We start from the raw sequence: 13841 nt of genomic DNA on the forward strand, positions 1-13841 counted from the left end.
AATTAGTCATAGAAATGGATCGCCCCACACCAGACTCATGCTATTGTAAATTAGTGTTTGCAACCCATTTTAAACCTGTAACGTGATGTACTGCATGTCTAAGCGAAACAGGATATTCAACAAAAAAATATAAAGGGCGGAGCTTGATTTTGACCATTGGACTGTTAAAAGTGGGCGTTACAAAAAGCCAGACAAATGAGAGTTTGCTAAAACGATGACTAAATATCTGTCGGGCTGTATTTCTGAGGATAAGAAAGATGTTGCATTTTGATGAAAGAAAGATTATGAAAACAAACATTTTTGCTTTGGAGCAATGTGCATCATTCAGAATTAGAACAAAAACGTGTTTTAACAAAGCAAAGAGTGTCAAATTTGGTTTCATGATGACTTAATGAAAAAAATGCCACACTTAAGCTTTAAAGATGCGCACTTTTCAAATATTCTTTTTTAGTGTCTCTTTGCGAGCGGCAGTGAAATGAACAGACGGACTTTCATATAAATACCTAAAGGAAAAATGTAAACGCTCTGAAGCATCTCAGCGCTGTCTTCTAGACTAAATCAGACTGACCTGATCAGAATCACACCAAGAGGTCATGGATAAACACTGTCTTCAATGTAAATAAGACGTGCTTAAAATAATGACCTGGGATGTGTGTGTGTGTGTTCCTCGAGTGATTTTAACAAGCGGCAGCTGGAGGTGATTTGCAGACAATGAAATTGTTCCTCAAGTTGATCACCTAAACACACACAAACACTTTACCACAAATGTGTGTGCATATGTGCATTTAAAGCCTGTCACAAAGCAGACGTAGGAACTGTGTGTGGTCTTCACTCGATATCTCCCCTAGAGTGGAAAGGTTGTGTGTCTGCAACTTTGTAGACAGTGTGTCCAGTGTTCATATGGTCAGCCGACCTCTAAAGACATTCAACACTTGGCTGGGTTTGTTGTTCTGTGTTGGGTCGTTCTCATGGTCGTTCTCATGAGGTTGCGGTTCTATGGGCACAAATATAAGTGTGCTGCTTATTGCATAATTGCATACTATGCAATGTATAATGCATACTATTTTCAGCATGCATACTTACATGATTAAAATGGTAGTATCCTGTGTTGTTGTCATGTGGTAGTATGCTGTGTTGTCACATGACCTCAGTATTTTGCATGTTTAGTTCAAGAAAGTCGGTTATTTTGCAAATATATATATTTTTACTTTATTTTTATGTAACTTTTCAGAACTAAGACCTTAACAAACAGTCAACACAGCTTCATGGGTATTTGCATGGGAATTCTTTCAAAATGTAACATTTAAAGAAAATAGTTTCCATAATCGGTTAGTACAAGAGATCCTTGTGTAAAAAGAAGTCAACAGGTAATTTCACTTAAATGCCAATGAAAATGACCTATTAATTGTCATTTAAGTGAAATTACTGAACTTAAATATACAAGCTTGATAAAAATGATCATTCTAGAAGAAAATTTCAGATGGCACTTAGAGGCTTTTTGCATCTGAACTCTTCATATATACATTTACTAATGTCGTATTAGACATACGCAAATTCTCTCATGTCCATAGCCATACTTTCAAGGTGATTTTGCAATTCTAATGTAAGTTACAGATGCCTTATTTTTTGCTGGCCAATCAAATAATGTATAACAATGAAAGATAAAAATACAAAAATAACATTATTAAAATGCTCTGTTTGTGTAATGCACTTTTTGAAAAAATTTAGCTGGTCATCAGTTTTTATTTGCCTATTTTTTATCACAAATTGAACAATCACATACAGATTTGATGGTGCTGAATTGTTTAATGATAAAATACATCAATATAATATAATATAATATAATATAATATAATATAATATAATATAATATAATATAATATAATATAAAGTTGTTGATCTTTAAATGTGATTTGAAATGGCTAAACTAATTTTGTGTCTCTGTGTCTCTCTTTTTTTTGCAGCTGAGCCAGCCGATCTCCTAAAGATTTTAGATTTTCACAGTTTGCCAGAGGGTGTAACGAAAACTACAGGCTTGTGCACACACAGGAAGTCCTCAAAAGGGCCTGATGTCGCCTACAGAGTCACAAAAGATGCACAGCTTAGCGCTCCTACGAAACAACTCTACCCCTGTGAGTACCTGAGCACGTAACGCATGTCCCCTTACATGTCCCCCTTCACACAGGTGCACCTGTTTACTTTTCTTCATTCTTTCCAGTGTGTGTTTGGGCTGCCGCTGTCTTTTCAGAGGACACAGACACTCTGCCCTAAATATTCAGAAACTCTTTCTTTCAACTTCACATCCTCTGTAGACACACTGTATAATGTATTTAGACAAATGAGAGAGATGATGCAATTCCTCTGTATTCTGTTAATGTGACTGCATTTCTCACGCTTGAGCCAAAAAAAAATGCTATGCAAGTACAGAGGCGTAAAAACCCCCCAAAGAACAGCCCTGTTGCATGTACAATGGGGCCAAAAGTCTGAGACCACATGGACATCTTCTTTTTCATTTTAACCTGGGATTTAAAACGTAATAAATAATAAAACCCTGTAAGATTTTATTTTATTTTATTTATTTATTTATTTATTTTTATTTATTATATTTATTGCTAAGAGTCTCTGAAATTCACATTTATTCAATTTCATTTAAACTTTTCACCTAGATCTTTATTATTATAATTTATATATATTTTTTAATTATTAACTGATGCAAAATAGCAACATTTGGCCACACACTTTAGATTAGGGTCCAATTCTCACTACTAACTAACTATTAACTATGACTTTTGCCTCAGTTATCTCCTAATTACTGCTTATTAATAGTTAGTAAGGTTACATTAGTTAAGTTTAGGTATTAGGTAGGATTAAGGGATGTAGAATATGGTCATGCATTAATATGTGCTTTATAAGTACTAATAAACAGCTAATCCAATATCCTAATATGCATGCTAATAAGTAACTAGTTAATAGTGAGAATTAGACCCTAAACTAAAGTGTTACTTACAATTTTTACTAGTGGTCTCAGACTTTTGGAAACCACTGTACCTTACATGCTAATATCCTTTTTTAAAAACACAAATGTTCTTGTGTTATCTTATGAATTGCATTCAGACACATTTCGGAAGAGGGTGACATGTGAAATCAAGCTTACGTAACTAAAAACATTGTGTAATTAAATATATTTTGGGCCTTACTGTACGTGTCGCTCTAAGATCCGTCTGTGTGTGTGTGTGTGTCTGAGCAACTCGCCTCTACACAAAGGGCCGGAAAGTCACCGTGCCCTAAACTCTGCTTTTGGCAGGAACTCTGAAAATCTCAAGAATTTGATGGAAGGAGGGAGAGGCGAGGCAGATGAGGAGAGAGATGCAATACCAGCATAATGAGACTAAACTAGATGAGGCTAAATCAAACTGAGTCACTTACTTCAGCTTGCAGTGGCTGTGTTCCAGACTCTATGAGCTGCCTACATGGACAGTATTTTCTTAAGCTTCATAAGTTTGTTTCAGATGCAGAGGCTTATTTAAAACATATATAGCATATACATATAGCACATACTACTGCCTACTAAGATAGCTTTTTTTTCTTTTCTAAAATCTAATGCACCATAGCATAGTTTTCTCATTGGAGTAAGTATATTAGTATATTTATTAAAGTATATTTATTCATCAATTAATTTTTTTAATTCATTTTAAGGTAAAGATAAATCATTATTTATCTGTTTTACAGTATTTCATTTTATGTATTACTATATAAATAAAATAAAATAAAAACAGCAATTGTAAAATGTACATTTATTTTGTTTTACATAATTTTATCTAAAAATAAACTAAATATAACCCAGGAAGGTAAAATGTAAACTTTTTTATTTTATTTTATTTTATTTTATTTTATTTTATTTTATTTTATTTTATTTTATTTTATTTTATTTTATTTTATTTTATTAATATTTACTAATATATTTTTTTTTCTGCTTAAAAAAGCTAAAGCTATTTGGACTTTAGATGATTCATCCAGCGGTTTTTGAATGCAGAAGATAGCTTTACGCATATGATTTAATGGGAATTTGTCATTGATTTCTGTTGCCTCTAAAAAAACACATCTCTTCATTTATGATTCATTTTACCTTTGAGGATGTCCCCAGATGTCCCCAGAAGGGAGGTTTTGTCAGATTTAACTCACTTCTGGGGATGATTTGGTCCCTTAAGTACATCTAAGTAAACACACACTCCTGACTGCTTGAGGAACGTACAGGCAGAGTGAAAGCACATGGAAGAAATGAATCATCTATCGCTCCAAATACAATGCATCTGTTCTTTCTCTCTGTACACTTTTCATTCAGATGCTCAGGATTTACTTTATACACACACATGCACACACACACACACACACACACACACACACACACACACACACACACACACACACACACACACACACACACACACACACACACACACACACACACACACACACACACACACACACACACACACACGCACGCACAGCAGGATAAAAAAAACTCTCATGGCCAAAATGTGCCTATTCTTTTTCCTCATGTTTTCATAACTCCTCCTCCTCTTGTCTCTTTCCTCCTCCTCATCCATACCCATAAGGCCATTGTCTCCCCTTTGTGCCGTGTCTTTATGGTAACTGAGAGGGGGCGTAGGTCACTGGAGGTCTGGAGATGGTTTGTAAACATGGTGAAAAGTCAAACCTCTTGACAGACCTGATGAAAAACAGAGCCGGGTCAAAACGCTACACTCAGAGATGGCTCTTCCAGAATTTAAATGTACTATATATATGTATTTCAGACCTTAACAGAATATGTATCAAAGCTGATTTGAATAGCTTTAGTCGGTCTCCCAACCTGGTCTAATTAGCTGGTTTTAGAGGGGTTTTGGGCACTTGTCAGCTTGGCCAGGTTGGGAGACCAGTTTAAAGACCAGCAAACCATAGGCTACTAACTAAATCTACTTTAATTACTTTTCAGCCTTGTTTATTGGTATGACCAGTAGGATGATCTATAAAATCGGATCTTGAACTCAGTTCAGGTAGTCAGTGAAGGGTTTGAAGTGTGCAGTAATGTGACTCCAGCATTCCTTTAGGTCGTCTGCATAAAGACTTAATTCTTGGGGAAGAGAGAGATGACGAGACCGTAGATATGGCGTCCTCTCTGAACTCTGCTTTTGTTTCATATTGCCCTGATGACAGGCAGACCTCGTCTCCAGAGTGATGGCCCTTGACCTTTGGATCTGTCTTTAAAACCCACGCATGCACACACACACACACACACACACACACATACAGGAAACCAGGATAAAACCACAGAGCATCTCTTGTTGTGTTGTGCGTGTGTGTGTGTGTGTGTGTGTGTGTGTGTGAAGCTGGTACCATGACACTTGTGTGAACATGTATCAAACCTCATGAAATAAGTTGAATGTAAAGCTTTCATTTCTGACACACACACACACACACGTTGTTTCACTATATTAGAGAGGAGGACATTGCATGGACTTCCATTGATTTTATATCAGGTTATAACTGTGGCTGCCCCAAATCAAATTTGATTATTTAATAAATGTAAATTTAATTTAAATTGTTCAGGCACCAGACAAGTCAAAACTTGTCAAGTAAAAAAAAATATATGTGGGCTAATGAAGTTCAGTTTCCCAGAAAAAAGCTCAAACCACCGAAACACAAAATGAATGCCTTCCAATACCCACAATAACATATTATAGGGGCTTAAATGACACACATTCACAGATTGAAGGTTTTCAGTCAAAAATGTTTATTTAGGATCAAGAGTTTAATATATATATATATATATATATATACAGTATATGTGTGTGTGTGTGTGTGTACACACACACTGTTTAGAAGCACTGCAGGGATCTATACTATCTCTACAAAGTAGTTTAGCATGATAGACAGTTCTTAATCTACAAAAGCAGCAAGATGTAGAGTATGGAATAATAAAACATTCTAAAATATGTAATTTGAAGTTGGTAAGTGATCTAAAATTTCGAGCCAGTGGTTTTGAAAATCTGTTTAACATCTGCAAAAGATCTAGAATATCTCATAAAGCTTTGAAGCAATATTGAATATCTTGGAAAGCTGTTACATGATCTAGATAGAATGTGTGTTGCAAAACACTAAAGGGATCTATAGTAAATCTTACAAAGAGGTTTAGCATTCTAGAAGATCCACAAAAATCCTTACAAAGCAAGAAGGTGTTGAATAGTTACAATCTAGAACTCACACATAAAAATAAACGGGGCTTTCACAACGATGCCATAGAAGAACCATTTCTTTACAGTGGAAAAGGATATTCATATGATTAAAAAATTATGTTATGAACTGTTGACTGAAAGGTTCTATGTCTATATCTCTATGTCATCAAATATCGCTTTTGAATCCCAGAGTGTCTCTTACTGAGCAATAAAGTAATGAATATCTCTATGTCTAGATTTTTTTTAAAGCAATCTAGAATATATTTAATGTTCTCTGTTTGCTCATTGACTGTTATTTGAATTAAGGTTGTATTCAGTGACGGTTCTCTCAGCACAGCTTGTTTTTACAGAAACGCCTCCCTTTGATTTAAAGGATTTCCATTTCAGTCAGATGTTAAATATCTTGGGTTTTGTCTGGTGGTTGGTGCCATCCCATCATTTCATGACGTTTATATACACAGTGTGTGAAATTAAGCACTTAAAGAAAACAAAAGCAGAAATGAAACTCTCCTGAACGATTCCGATTAAAAACATTTTAGAGATATTTAAGAAATCTGTGCTGATCAGACCTCAAATAACCTCATTCATTTTTTTTTATCCCAAAAATTGTGTGAAACAATTCAGATAAGCAGTGTTTTGCATGAATTACAAGTTTAAAAGTTTAAATAAGGATTGCGGGGGATGCAGGAAATCTAGAAAAGAGTCTTAGTGTCGGCACTCTTAAAAATAAAGGTTCTTTATTGACATCTTTGGTTCCATGAAGAACCTTTCGCATCCATGGGACTTTTCTATTCCACAAAAGGTTCTTTAGATCTCTAAAATGTTCTTCAATCTAAGAAAAAAAAATGGTTCTTTAAAGAACTGTTCACTGAAAGGTTCTTTGAAGTACCAAAAATGGTTCTTCTATGGCATCACTGCGGAAACCCAGTTTTGGAACCTTCTTTTAAGGGTTGTAATGGTGTGACTTGAGTAGAATGACTCTCAACTGACTGAAGACTCACAAAATATCTCCAGACATAAACAAAGGAGAAAAAGGAGGAGTTAGACATGGAGATGGGATTCCAGAAAAGCTGTCTGAAGTCTTTGAGGCGGGGTTATAGTAACATGTTCTCTCCAAACCATTATAAATTTTATGAAGTCCAGTAATGACTCTGAACCGGTGCAGTTGATTAAAGCTTTTCCACACAATGGCATAAACACACTGAACACAGGACCAATCATCAGGTGTGTTTACTGCACAGATGTATGAATGCTTTGTCTGTTGGACGACTGGAAAACTCACTTCCTGTCTGACCAGCCCAGATTTTCCCAGAGGTTTGGCGGCGGGCATCTGTTTGGCACATGTCGTGTGTGTGTGTGTGTGTGTGTGTGTGTGTGCATGTCTGTTTTTCTCATTTTAGAAAGAGACTGTTTAATTTCACAATTTTTTCCTTCTCTTTCTTTGTTTTTTTTGAAGTCTGACTTGACTTAAAGTCTTAAAGGGATAGTTCACCAAAAACGAAAATTCTGTCATCGCTTACCATAAAACTCTCAAGTCTTGTTTGCTGTCAGGTTCAGATTCAAATATGTTATCAGATTTGATGGCAGTGATGACAAATGAGATGCGAGAGCAAATAACATTACATTTTGGTCTTAAAAACACAATACCATTCAAAGTGTTGGCATCTGAATTTTTTATGTTTTTGTTATTTTTGTATTATATTTTATGTTATTCACTAAGACTGCATTTATTTGATCAAAAATACAGTAAAAACACTAATATTGTAAAATATTATTACAATTTAAAAGAACTGTTTTCTATTTTAATATATTTTAAAGTGTCATTAACTCCTGTGATCAAAGCTGAATTTTCAGCATCATTACTCCAGTCTTCAGTGTCACATGATCCTTCAGAAATCATTCTAATATGCTGATTTGATTCTCAAGAAACATTTCCTAATATTATTAATGTTCAGAATCCTTTTTTCAGGATACTTTAATGAATAGAAAGTAAAAAACAAACAAAAAAAAAAACACTATTTTAAATAGAAATCTTTTGTAAAATTTAAATGACTTAACTGTCACTTTTGAGGAATTCAGTTCATCCTCAAGAAAATGTTTCTGACCCCAAACGTTCTTCAGAAGAATTATAAAGCACAAATCATATATTGATGATGCTTTACTGGCATTTTTGGAGCTAGTCACCATTCACTTTAATTGTATGGATGTCTCGTTTTACGTTTCTCACAAGAAAGAAATGGTACTTTGGAGTGACATGATGGTGCGTAAACGACGACAGAATTTTCCTCTTCAGTGAGCTGTTGCTTTAAGAATGTGGCTCATATATTTTTCTCTCTGTTTGCACTGGTTATTCTCTCTCTCTCTGTTTGTTCTCTCCACCTCTCTCTGCTAGATGAATTAGAGTAATAAAATGTCTCTTAGGGAACAGCTGTTCTCCTCATTACTCTCTCCATCTCTCTCTCTCTCTCTCTCTCTCTCTCTCTCTCTCTCTCTCTCTCTACTCCCTCCCAGTAGATCCAAGATTCTTATCAGCACAGACATACACATAGACTGAGACTGTTACAGAGTTTCCCAAAGATGTGCCAAGTTCCCCATGAGATCCAACCGTTTTCCATTCTGCTCTTCTCCTTGTCAAACACTTTATCTATGTTACCTGACAGCATCTGTCCGCTCCGAGACGTGATGTAATGCTCTGTCACACACTATCCTTAGTCTTTTGCACCCAGAAAACCCCCCAAAACACATAAAATTTCCAAGAATAACACTGTCTCTCTCTTTAGCGTCCGTATTTCCTGAGGACTTCTCCATCTTGGCGACGATGAGGCCAAAGAAAGGCAGTCAGTCGTTCCTGCTGTCGGTGTATAATGAACAGGGCATCCAGCAGCTCGGTCTGGAAGTGGGACGCTCTCCTGTCTTCCTGTACGAGGATCACCTGGGCAAACCCGGCCCGGAGGACTACCCGCTCTTCAGAGGGGTCAACCTGGCAGACGGAAAGTAAGACACTCGCACAAGCTGTGTATTACACTTTCTCTCAGTCGCTTTGGTACATTTCTTGAATCATCCTTAAGATTTGCAAACCAAGTGCATTTCTTTATACAATTCGTACAAACATTATCTGCAAAAGCCTGGAACTTGCTCAAAATTCTTTGTTCATCTCTCAAAAGTAGATATTTATGTCAATGAACAATGAAGTCTTTGTGTCATTGTTCAACAACAATATAGTGAAAAGTCGTGTTCAGTCGTGCTGTCAACATAACAGTGTTACTCGGTCAGTATTTTCTGACGTAAACTACACCTAAAATTTTGATGGCGATAATTGAAAATTCACAAGACTGCACCACTTTATCTGTATGGCATATATACATTTCAACCGTATGAATTTACTCTTTGTGGGGTATTGATTGCAAGAGACTGGACAGGATTCACAGTTACACTTTTACTGTTAGTCTGTCAACAAAGTGCAATATCATTGTGATATAAAGAAAAATACAAGACTATTATATATATATAGTCCACAGTAGTGACCCTTATTTCACCAGAAACATGTCTACAATCTTGACCCCTTTACCTCTTCCACTGTTTTGCCTCTGTACCCTTTACTCCTCGTCTTCTTCCCGGCTGTTGACCCTGTTTGTTTCCTTGTTGTTCTTCCATTGTTAGGATTTGTAACTCTGCGTTGTGCTCCGTCTATATATGCTTCAGTGAAATGAAGCTTCATTTCAACCTCTGAGCTCTTTTAGAGAACTGGTTGATCATTGGTTGATCTAGTCCTTTACATTCCCCTTAGATTTACATTAGTGAATTCACCTCTGCAATTCATCAATTCAGGAGACAAGAATAGAAATGTATAGAAAATATGCTTGACAGTTTATGACTTATGCAAGGAACTAATGCCTAGATGTTTCGAGGGGTTAGACTATTCAACGGAGAACCAGTATAATATATTTTGATCAACATGAGCAATTGATAATGTAGGAAACAGTAGCATTATCAGTTGCATGAATGTACCAAAGCATTTGCAATTTGTTCAAAAGAATGAGGAATTGCTTTTATGATGTCCACAAGTGATTAGATGATGTGGAGATTGAACAAGTAGTTTTGAGAATTTCAGTTGTGGTCTGAGAAATGCACAAAGCGACTGAGAAAAACTGTAAATATGAAAAATGTTCTGTGTGTTTTTGTTGCATCATGCGACTGGTTTTCTTGACACTGGAAACTTCAGGGCCAGTTACGTAACGTCTGGTTATGATTCAGTGTGTTTGGTTTTCATTATTAGCTTTGATGTGCAACATATGTAATCTGTCACACTGGCGTGAAGCCAACACCTGCACAGGTGAGCACACACAGGTGCAACATCCTATATAACCACATAAACACTGAAAACCACACATATACATGTATATATTATGGAAAACTTTGGGTGGATTGTTAGACAGGCACACAGACAGACAGACAGACAGACATACATATATATGGATAGATAAATAGACATACATACAGACAGACAGACAGACAGATAGATAGATTGATAGATAGATTGATAGATAGATAGATAGATAGATAGATAGATAGATAGATAGATAGATAGATAGATAGATAGATAGATAGATAGAAAGATAGACATACAAACAGACAGACAGACATATATATATAGATAGATACATAGACATACATACATACAGACAGACAGATAGACAGACAGATAGATAGATAGATAGATAGATAGATAGACATACAAACAGACAGACAGACATATATATAGATAGATAAATAGACGTACATACAGACAGATAGATAGATAGATAGATAGATAGATAGATAGATAGATAGACATACAAACAGACAGACAGACATATATATAGACAGATAAATAGACATACATACAGACAGATAGATAGACAGATAGACAGATAGATAGATAGATAGATAGATAGATAGATAGATAGATAGATAGATAGATAGACAGACAGACAGACAGACAGACAGACAGACAGACAGACAGACAGACAGACAGACAGACGGACAGACAGACGAACAGACGGATGGACAGATAGACAGAGATCACTCTATAACCCTCAGTTGTGTGTGTATGTGTTACTCAGGTGGCACCGTGTGGCAATCAGCGTTCACAAACAGACCATCACTCTGATTTTGGACTGTAAGAAAAAGGTGACACGGACACTATCCAGAAGCCCTCACCCCATCATCGACACCAAAGGCATCGTGGTCTTCGGGACGCGTATCCTGGATGAGGAGGTGTTTGAGGTAAGGAGGAACTCTAGAAGCTTTCTCTTCATCCACTGGAACTGTCAGATATGTCTCAATTAGGTATTAGCTTTGTCTCTGATGTTTTTCCATTACTAAAAAAAAAGCAAAAGAATTATTGCATTTTTTTATGTAGATATTGAGTAAAAGACTATAAAATGAATGTGAATAGCATCTCATATCATTGGTCTTTAACACTTGTTTGAGTTCATATTGCAATGAACTCTTGCTTCTGATTGCAGACTTTGGCATCTTGATGGAGCTCAGTTTGAGTCATTGTTGTTGGAGATTTCTTCTGAAACTAGAAATCTTTCTCTCTAAAGAAAAAACTGAGAAGCGTGAGACTCCAGTGAGCTGTGTTTTTTTTTTGGTCTTGTTGGTCAGTGTGTTCATGGTCTTTAGCAGGGGTCTGTGGATGTGTGTCTGTGGTCTTCACTGAGCGTTGAAGTATTTCAGCATCTCTCTGTCGAGTGGAGACGTGAGAGAGGAACGTGGTTGTGTTTGTTTAGCACCAAGTTGTGGTTATGTAGTGCTAATGTAAGATTGTAGGGTAAACCTGTGCCACAAGGGTTTATAGACTGTCCTGTGTGCATGTGTGTTTGTAATGGTCAGGTCAAACATACAAGTTTAAAATAAGTATATAGTAGATTTGAAGTGTGGCTGTGCTCGTATTTTTGGTCAGACTGTATTGCTCAATGATGATAACATATCATATGCATACTTTTTGTGTAGTATGTCCCCTAAAGGGGCATGGTGATGGTAAAAAAAGAAATAAGATATGGGACGAAAAATTTTTTCAATGCTTTTGCATGCTCACAAAACTTTTGCATTCCCCTCAGAAACTTTGCATTCGTTTTGCAAAAGTTTTGCGAGAAAACAAAAATGTTTTAGGAGGGAACGCAACATTTCTAGGGGGAATGCAATAGTTTTGCGAGAGAAAGCAAATATTTTGCGGAAAAAAAATAATTTGTGAGCAAATGCAAAGTTTCTGGGGGAACGCAAAAGTTCTGCAAGAGAATGCTAATGTTTTGTGAGCAAGCATAGCATTTCTGAGGGAACGCAAAAAGTCTTACGAGAGAACATGTTTTTCGAGAAAACAAATGTTTTGCGAACAAACGCAACATTTCTGGGGGAACGCAATAGTTTTGCAAGTGAACAGTTAGAAGTTATATTTTTGAACAAGTTTTCTTGCTTCCAATTGCAAGTTTTGTGAACGCGAAAGCATTGAAAAAATGTTTTTCCTCATCTCATATTTTTTTCCATCTCCATGTCCACTTAGGGCCTCCATAGTATGTGAACTTGGAACAGTATGCACATTTTCTGTACACATAGATTGAATTACCTAGAAAACATACTACATTTGCCAAAAGTACACTAGGTGGAATACTGCTTCCCACAATGCAATGTGCATTTCCAATGTGGCAAATGAACCAGAAGTGATGTCAAACACTGGGATTAGACAGCCAAAACTGGACAAAAATAACAGTAAATAGTTTATATTTCTGGGATGAGGACTTCATGGCACTCGCTGAATTATACACACTCTGTAGTGAAAAACATTTATACTGTAGTAAGCAATATGTTAGTGTTCTATTCGGAACATGTACAAATCCAAAACACCTTAGCAACTGCATAGCAACATTCTAATTACTACTTTGAACACTTTATCAGCGGCTTAGCAGCACCCTTGCATTGTGGCATAGAGTTTTGCATAGAAAAGAACAGCTCACATTTTCTTTAGAAAATGTAAAAATTTAATTCAGTGTTTCTTGATAGAAAAAACTGAAGGATTGTGGGATTGGAACAGTCCATGAGTGGATGTGAGTCATTCAGAAGGACTGTAGGTAATGTTAGTGTTCATCCCGAGGGCTTTGACCGCAGACGCACAGAGTTCGTGGAATGCTGATGTGTCTTTAAGGTTTGGTCTACCTTTCTGTTTGAAGTTGAAGTGTTTGGAGAAAACTGGAAAGAGCCGTGTGTTTTTTTTCCACAGACCGAGACACCGAGTCACCACAGAACCTCAACCAAACCCCTGCCGTATACACACACCGAAAACATATTTCATTTCAGAGTCTGCACATGTAATTCAATTCCCTTAAATGCTGACAAATTTCACCATGGACATCTAAGATAAACAGAGAGAGAGAGAGAAGAGACGAAAGACAGAGAGGAAAAATGGTGAATCTGAAAATCATATAGACATTGAAGAAAAAGCGTACACTAGATGGTGTGTTATTTTCATGAAGCAATACGGTTTAAATTTAGGTTTAAGTGCTTACATTTCTCTGGTTGATTCTTAATTTTTTTTAATAGAAAATATTAAGATATCACACGGACTAAATT

The 13841-nt window shown here is 36.2% G+C and overlaps 1 protein-coding gene across 2 annotated transcripts in view; it reads left to right on the forward strand.

The window, feature by feature from the left end:
* col5a1 (procollagen, type V, alpha 1) overlaps window positions 1-13841 on the forward strand; it is a 98682-nt gene that overhangs the window by 26770 nt on the left and 58071 nt on the right. For both annotated transcript variants that reach the window (XM_079847936.1, XM_079847937.1), the window contains exons 2-4: window positions 1965-2132; window positions 9014-9227; window positions 11336-11498. In XM_079847936.1, the coding sequence (XP_079704062.1) occupies window positions 1965-2132; window positions 9014-9227; window positions 11336-11498 (545 nt within the window). The remainder of the gene's footprint in view (window positions 1-1964; window positions 2133-9013; window positions 9228-11335; window positions 11499-13841) is intronic.

Source organism: Squalius cephalus, assembly GCF_949319135.1.
Source record: "Squalius cephalus genome assembly, chromosome: 17".
Classification (NCBI taxonomy): Eukaryota; Metazoa; Chordata; class Actinopteri; order Cypriniformes; family Leuciscidae; genus Squalius; species Squalius cephalus.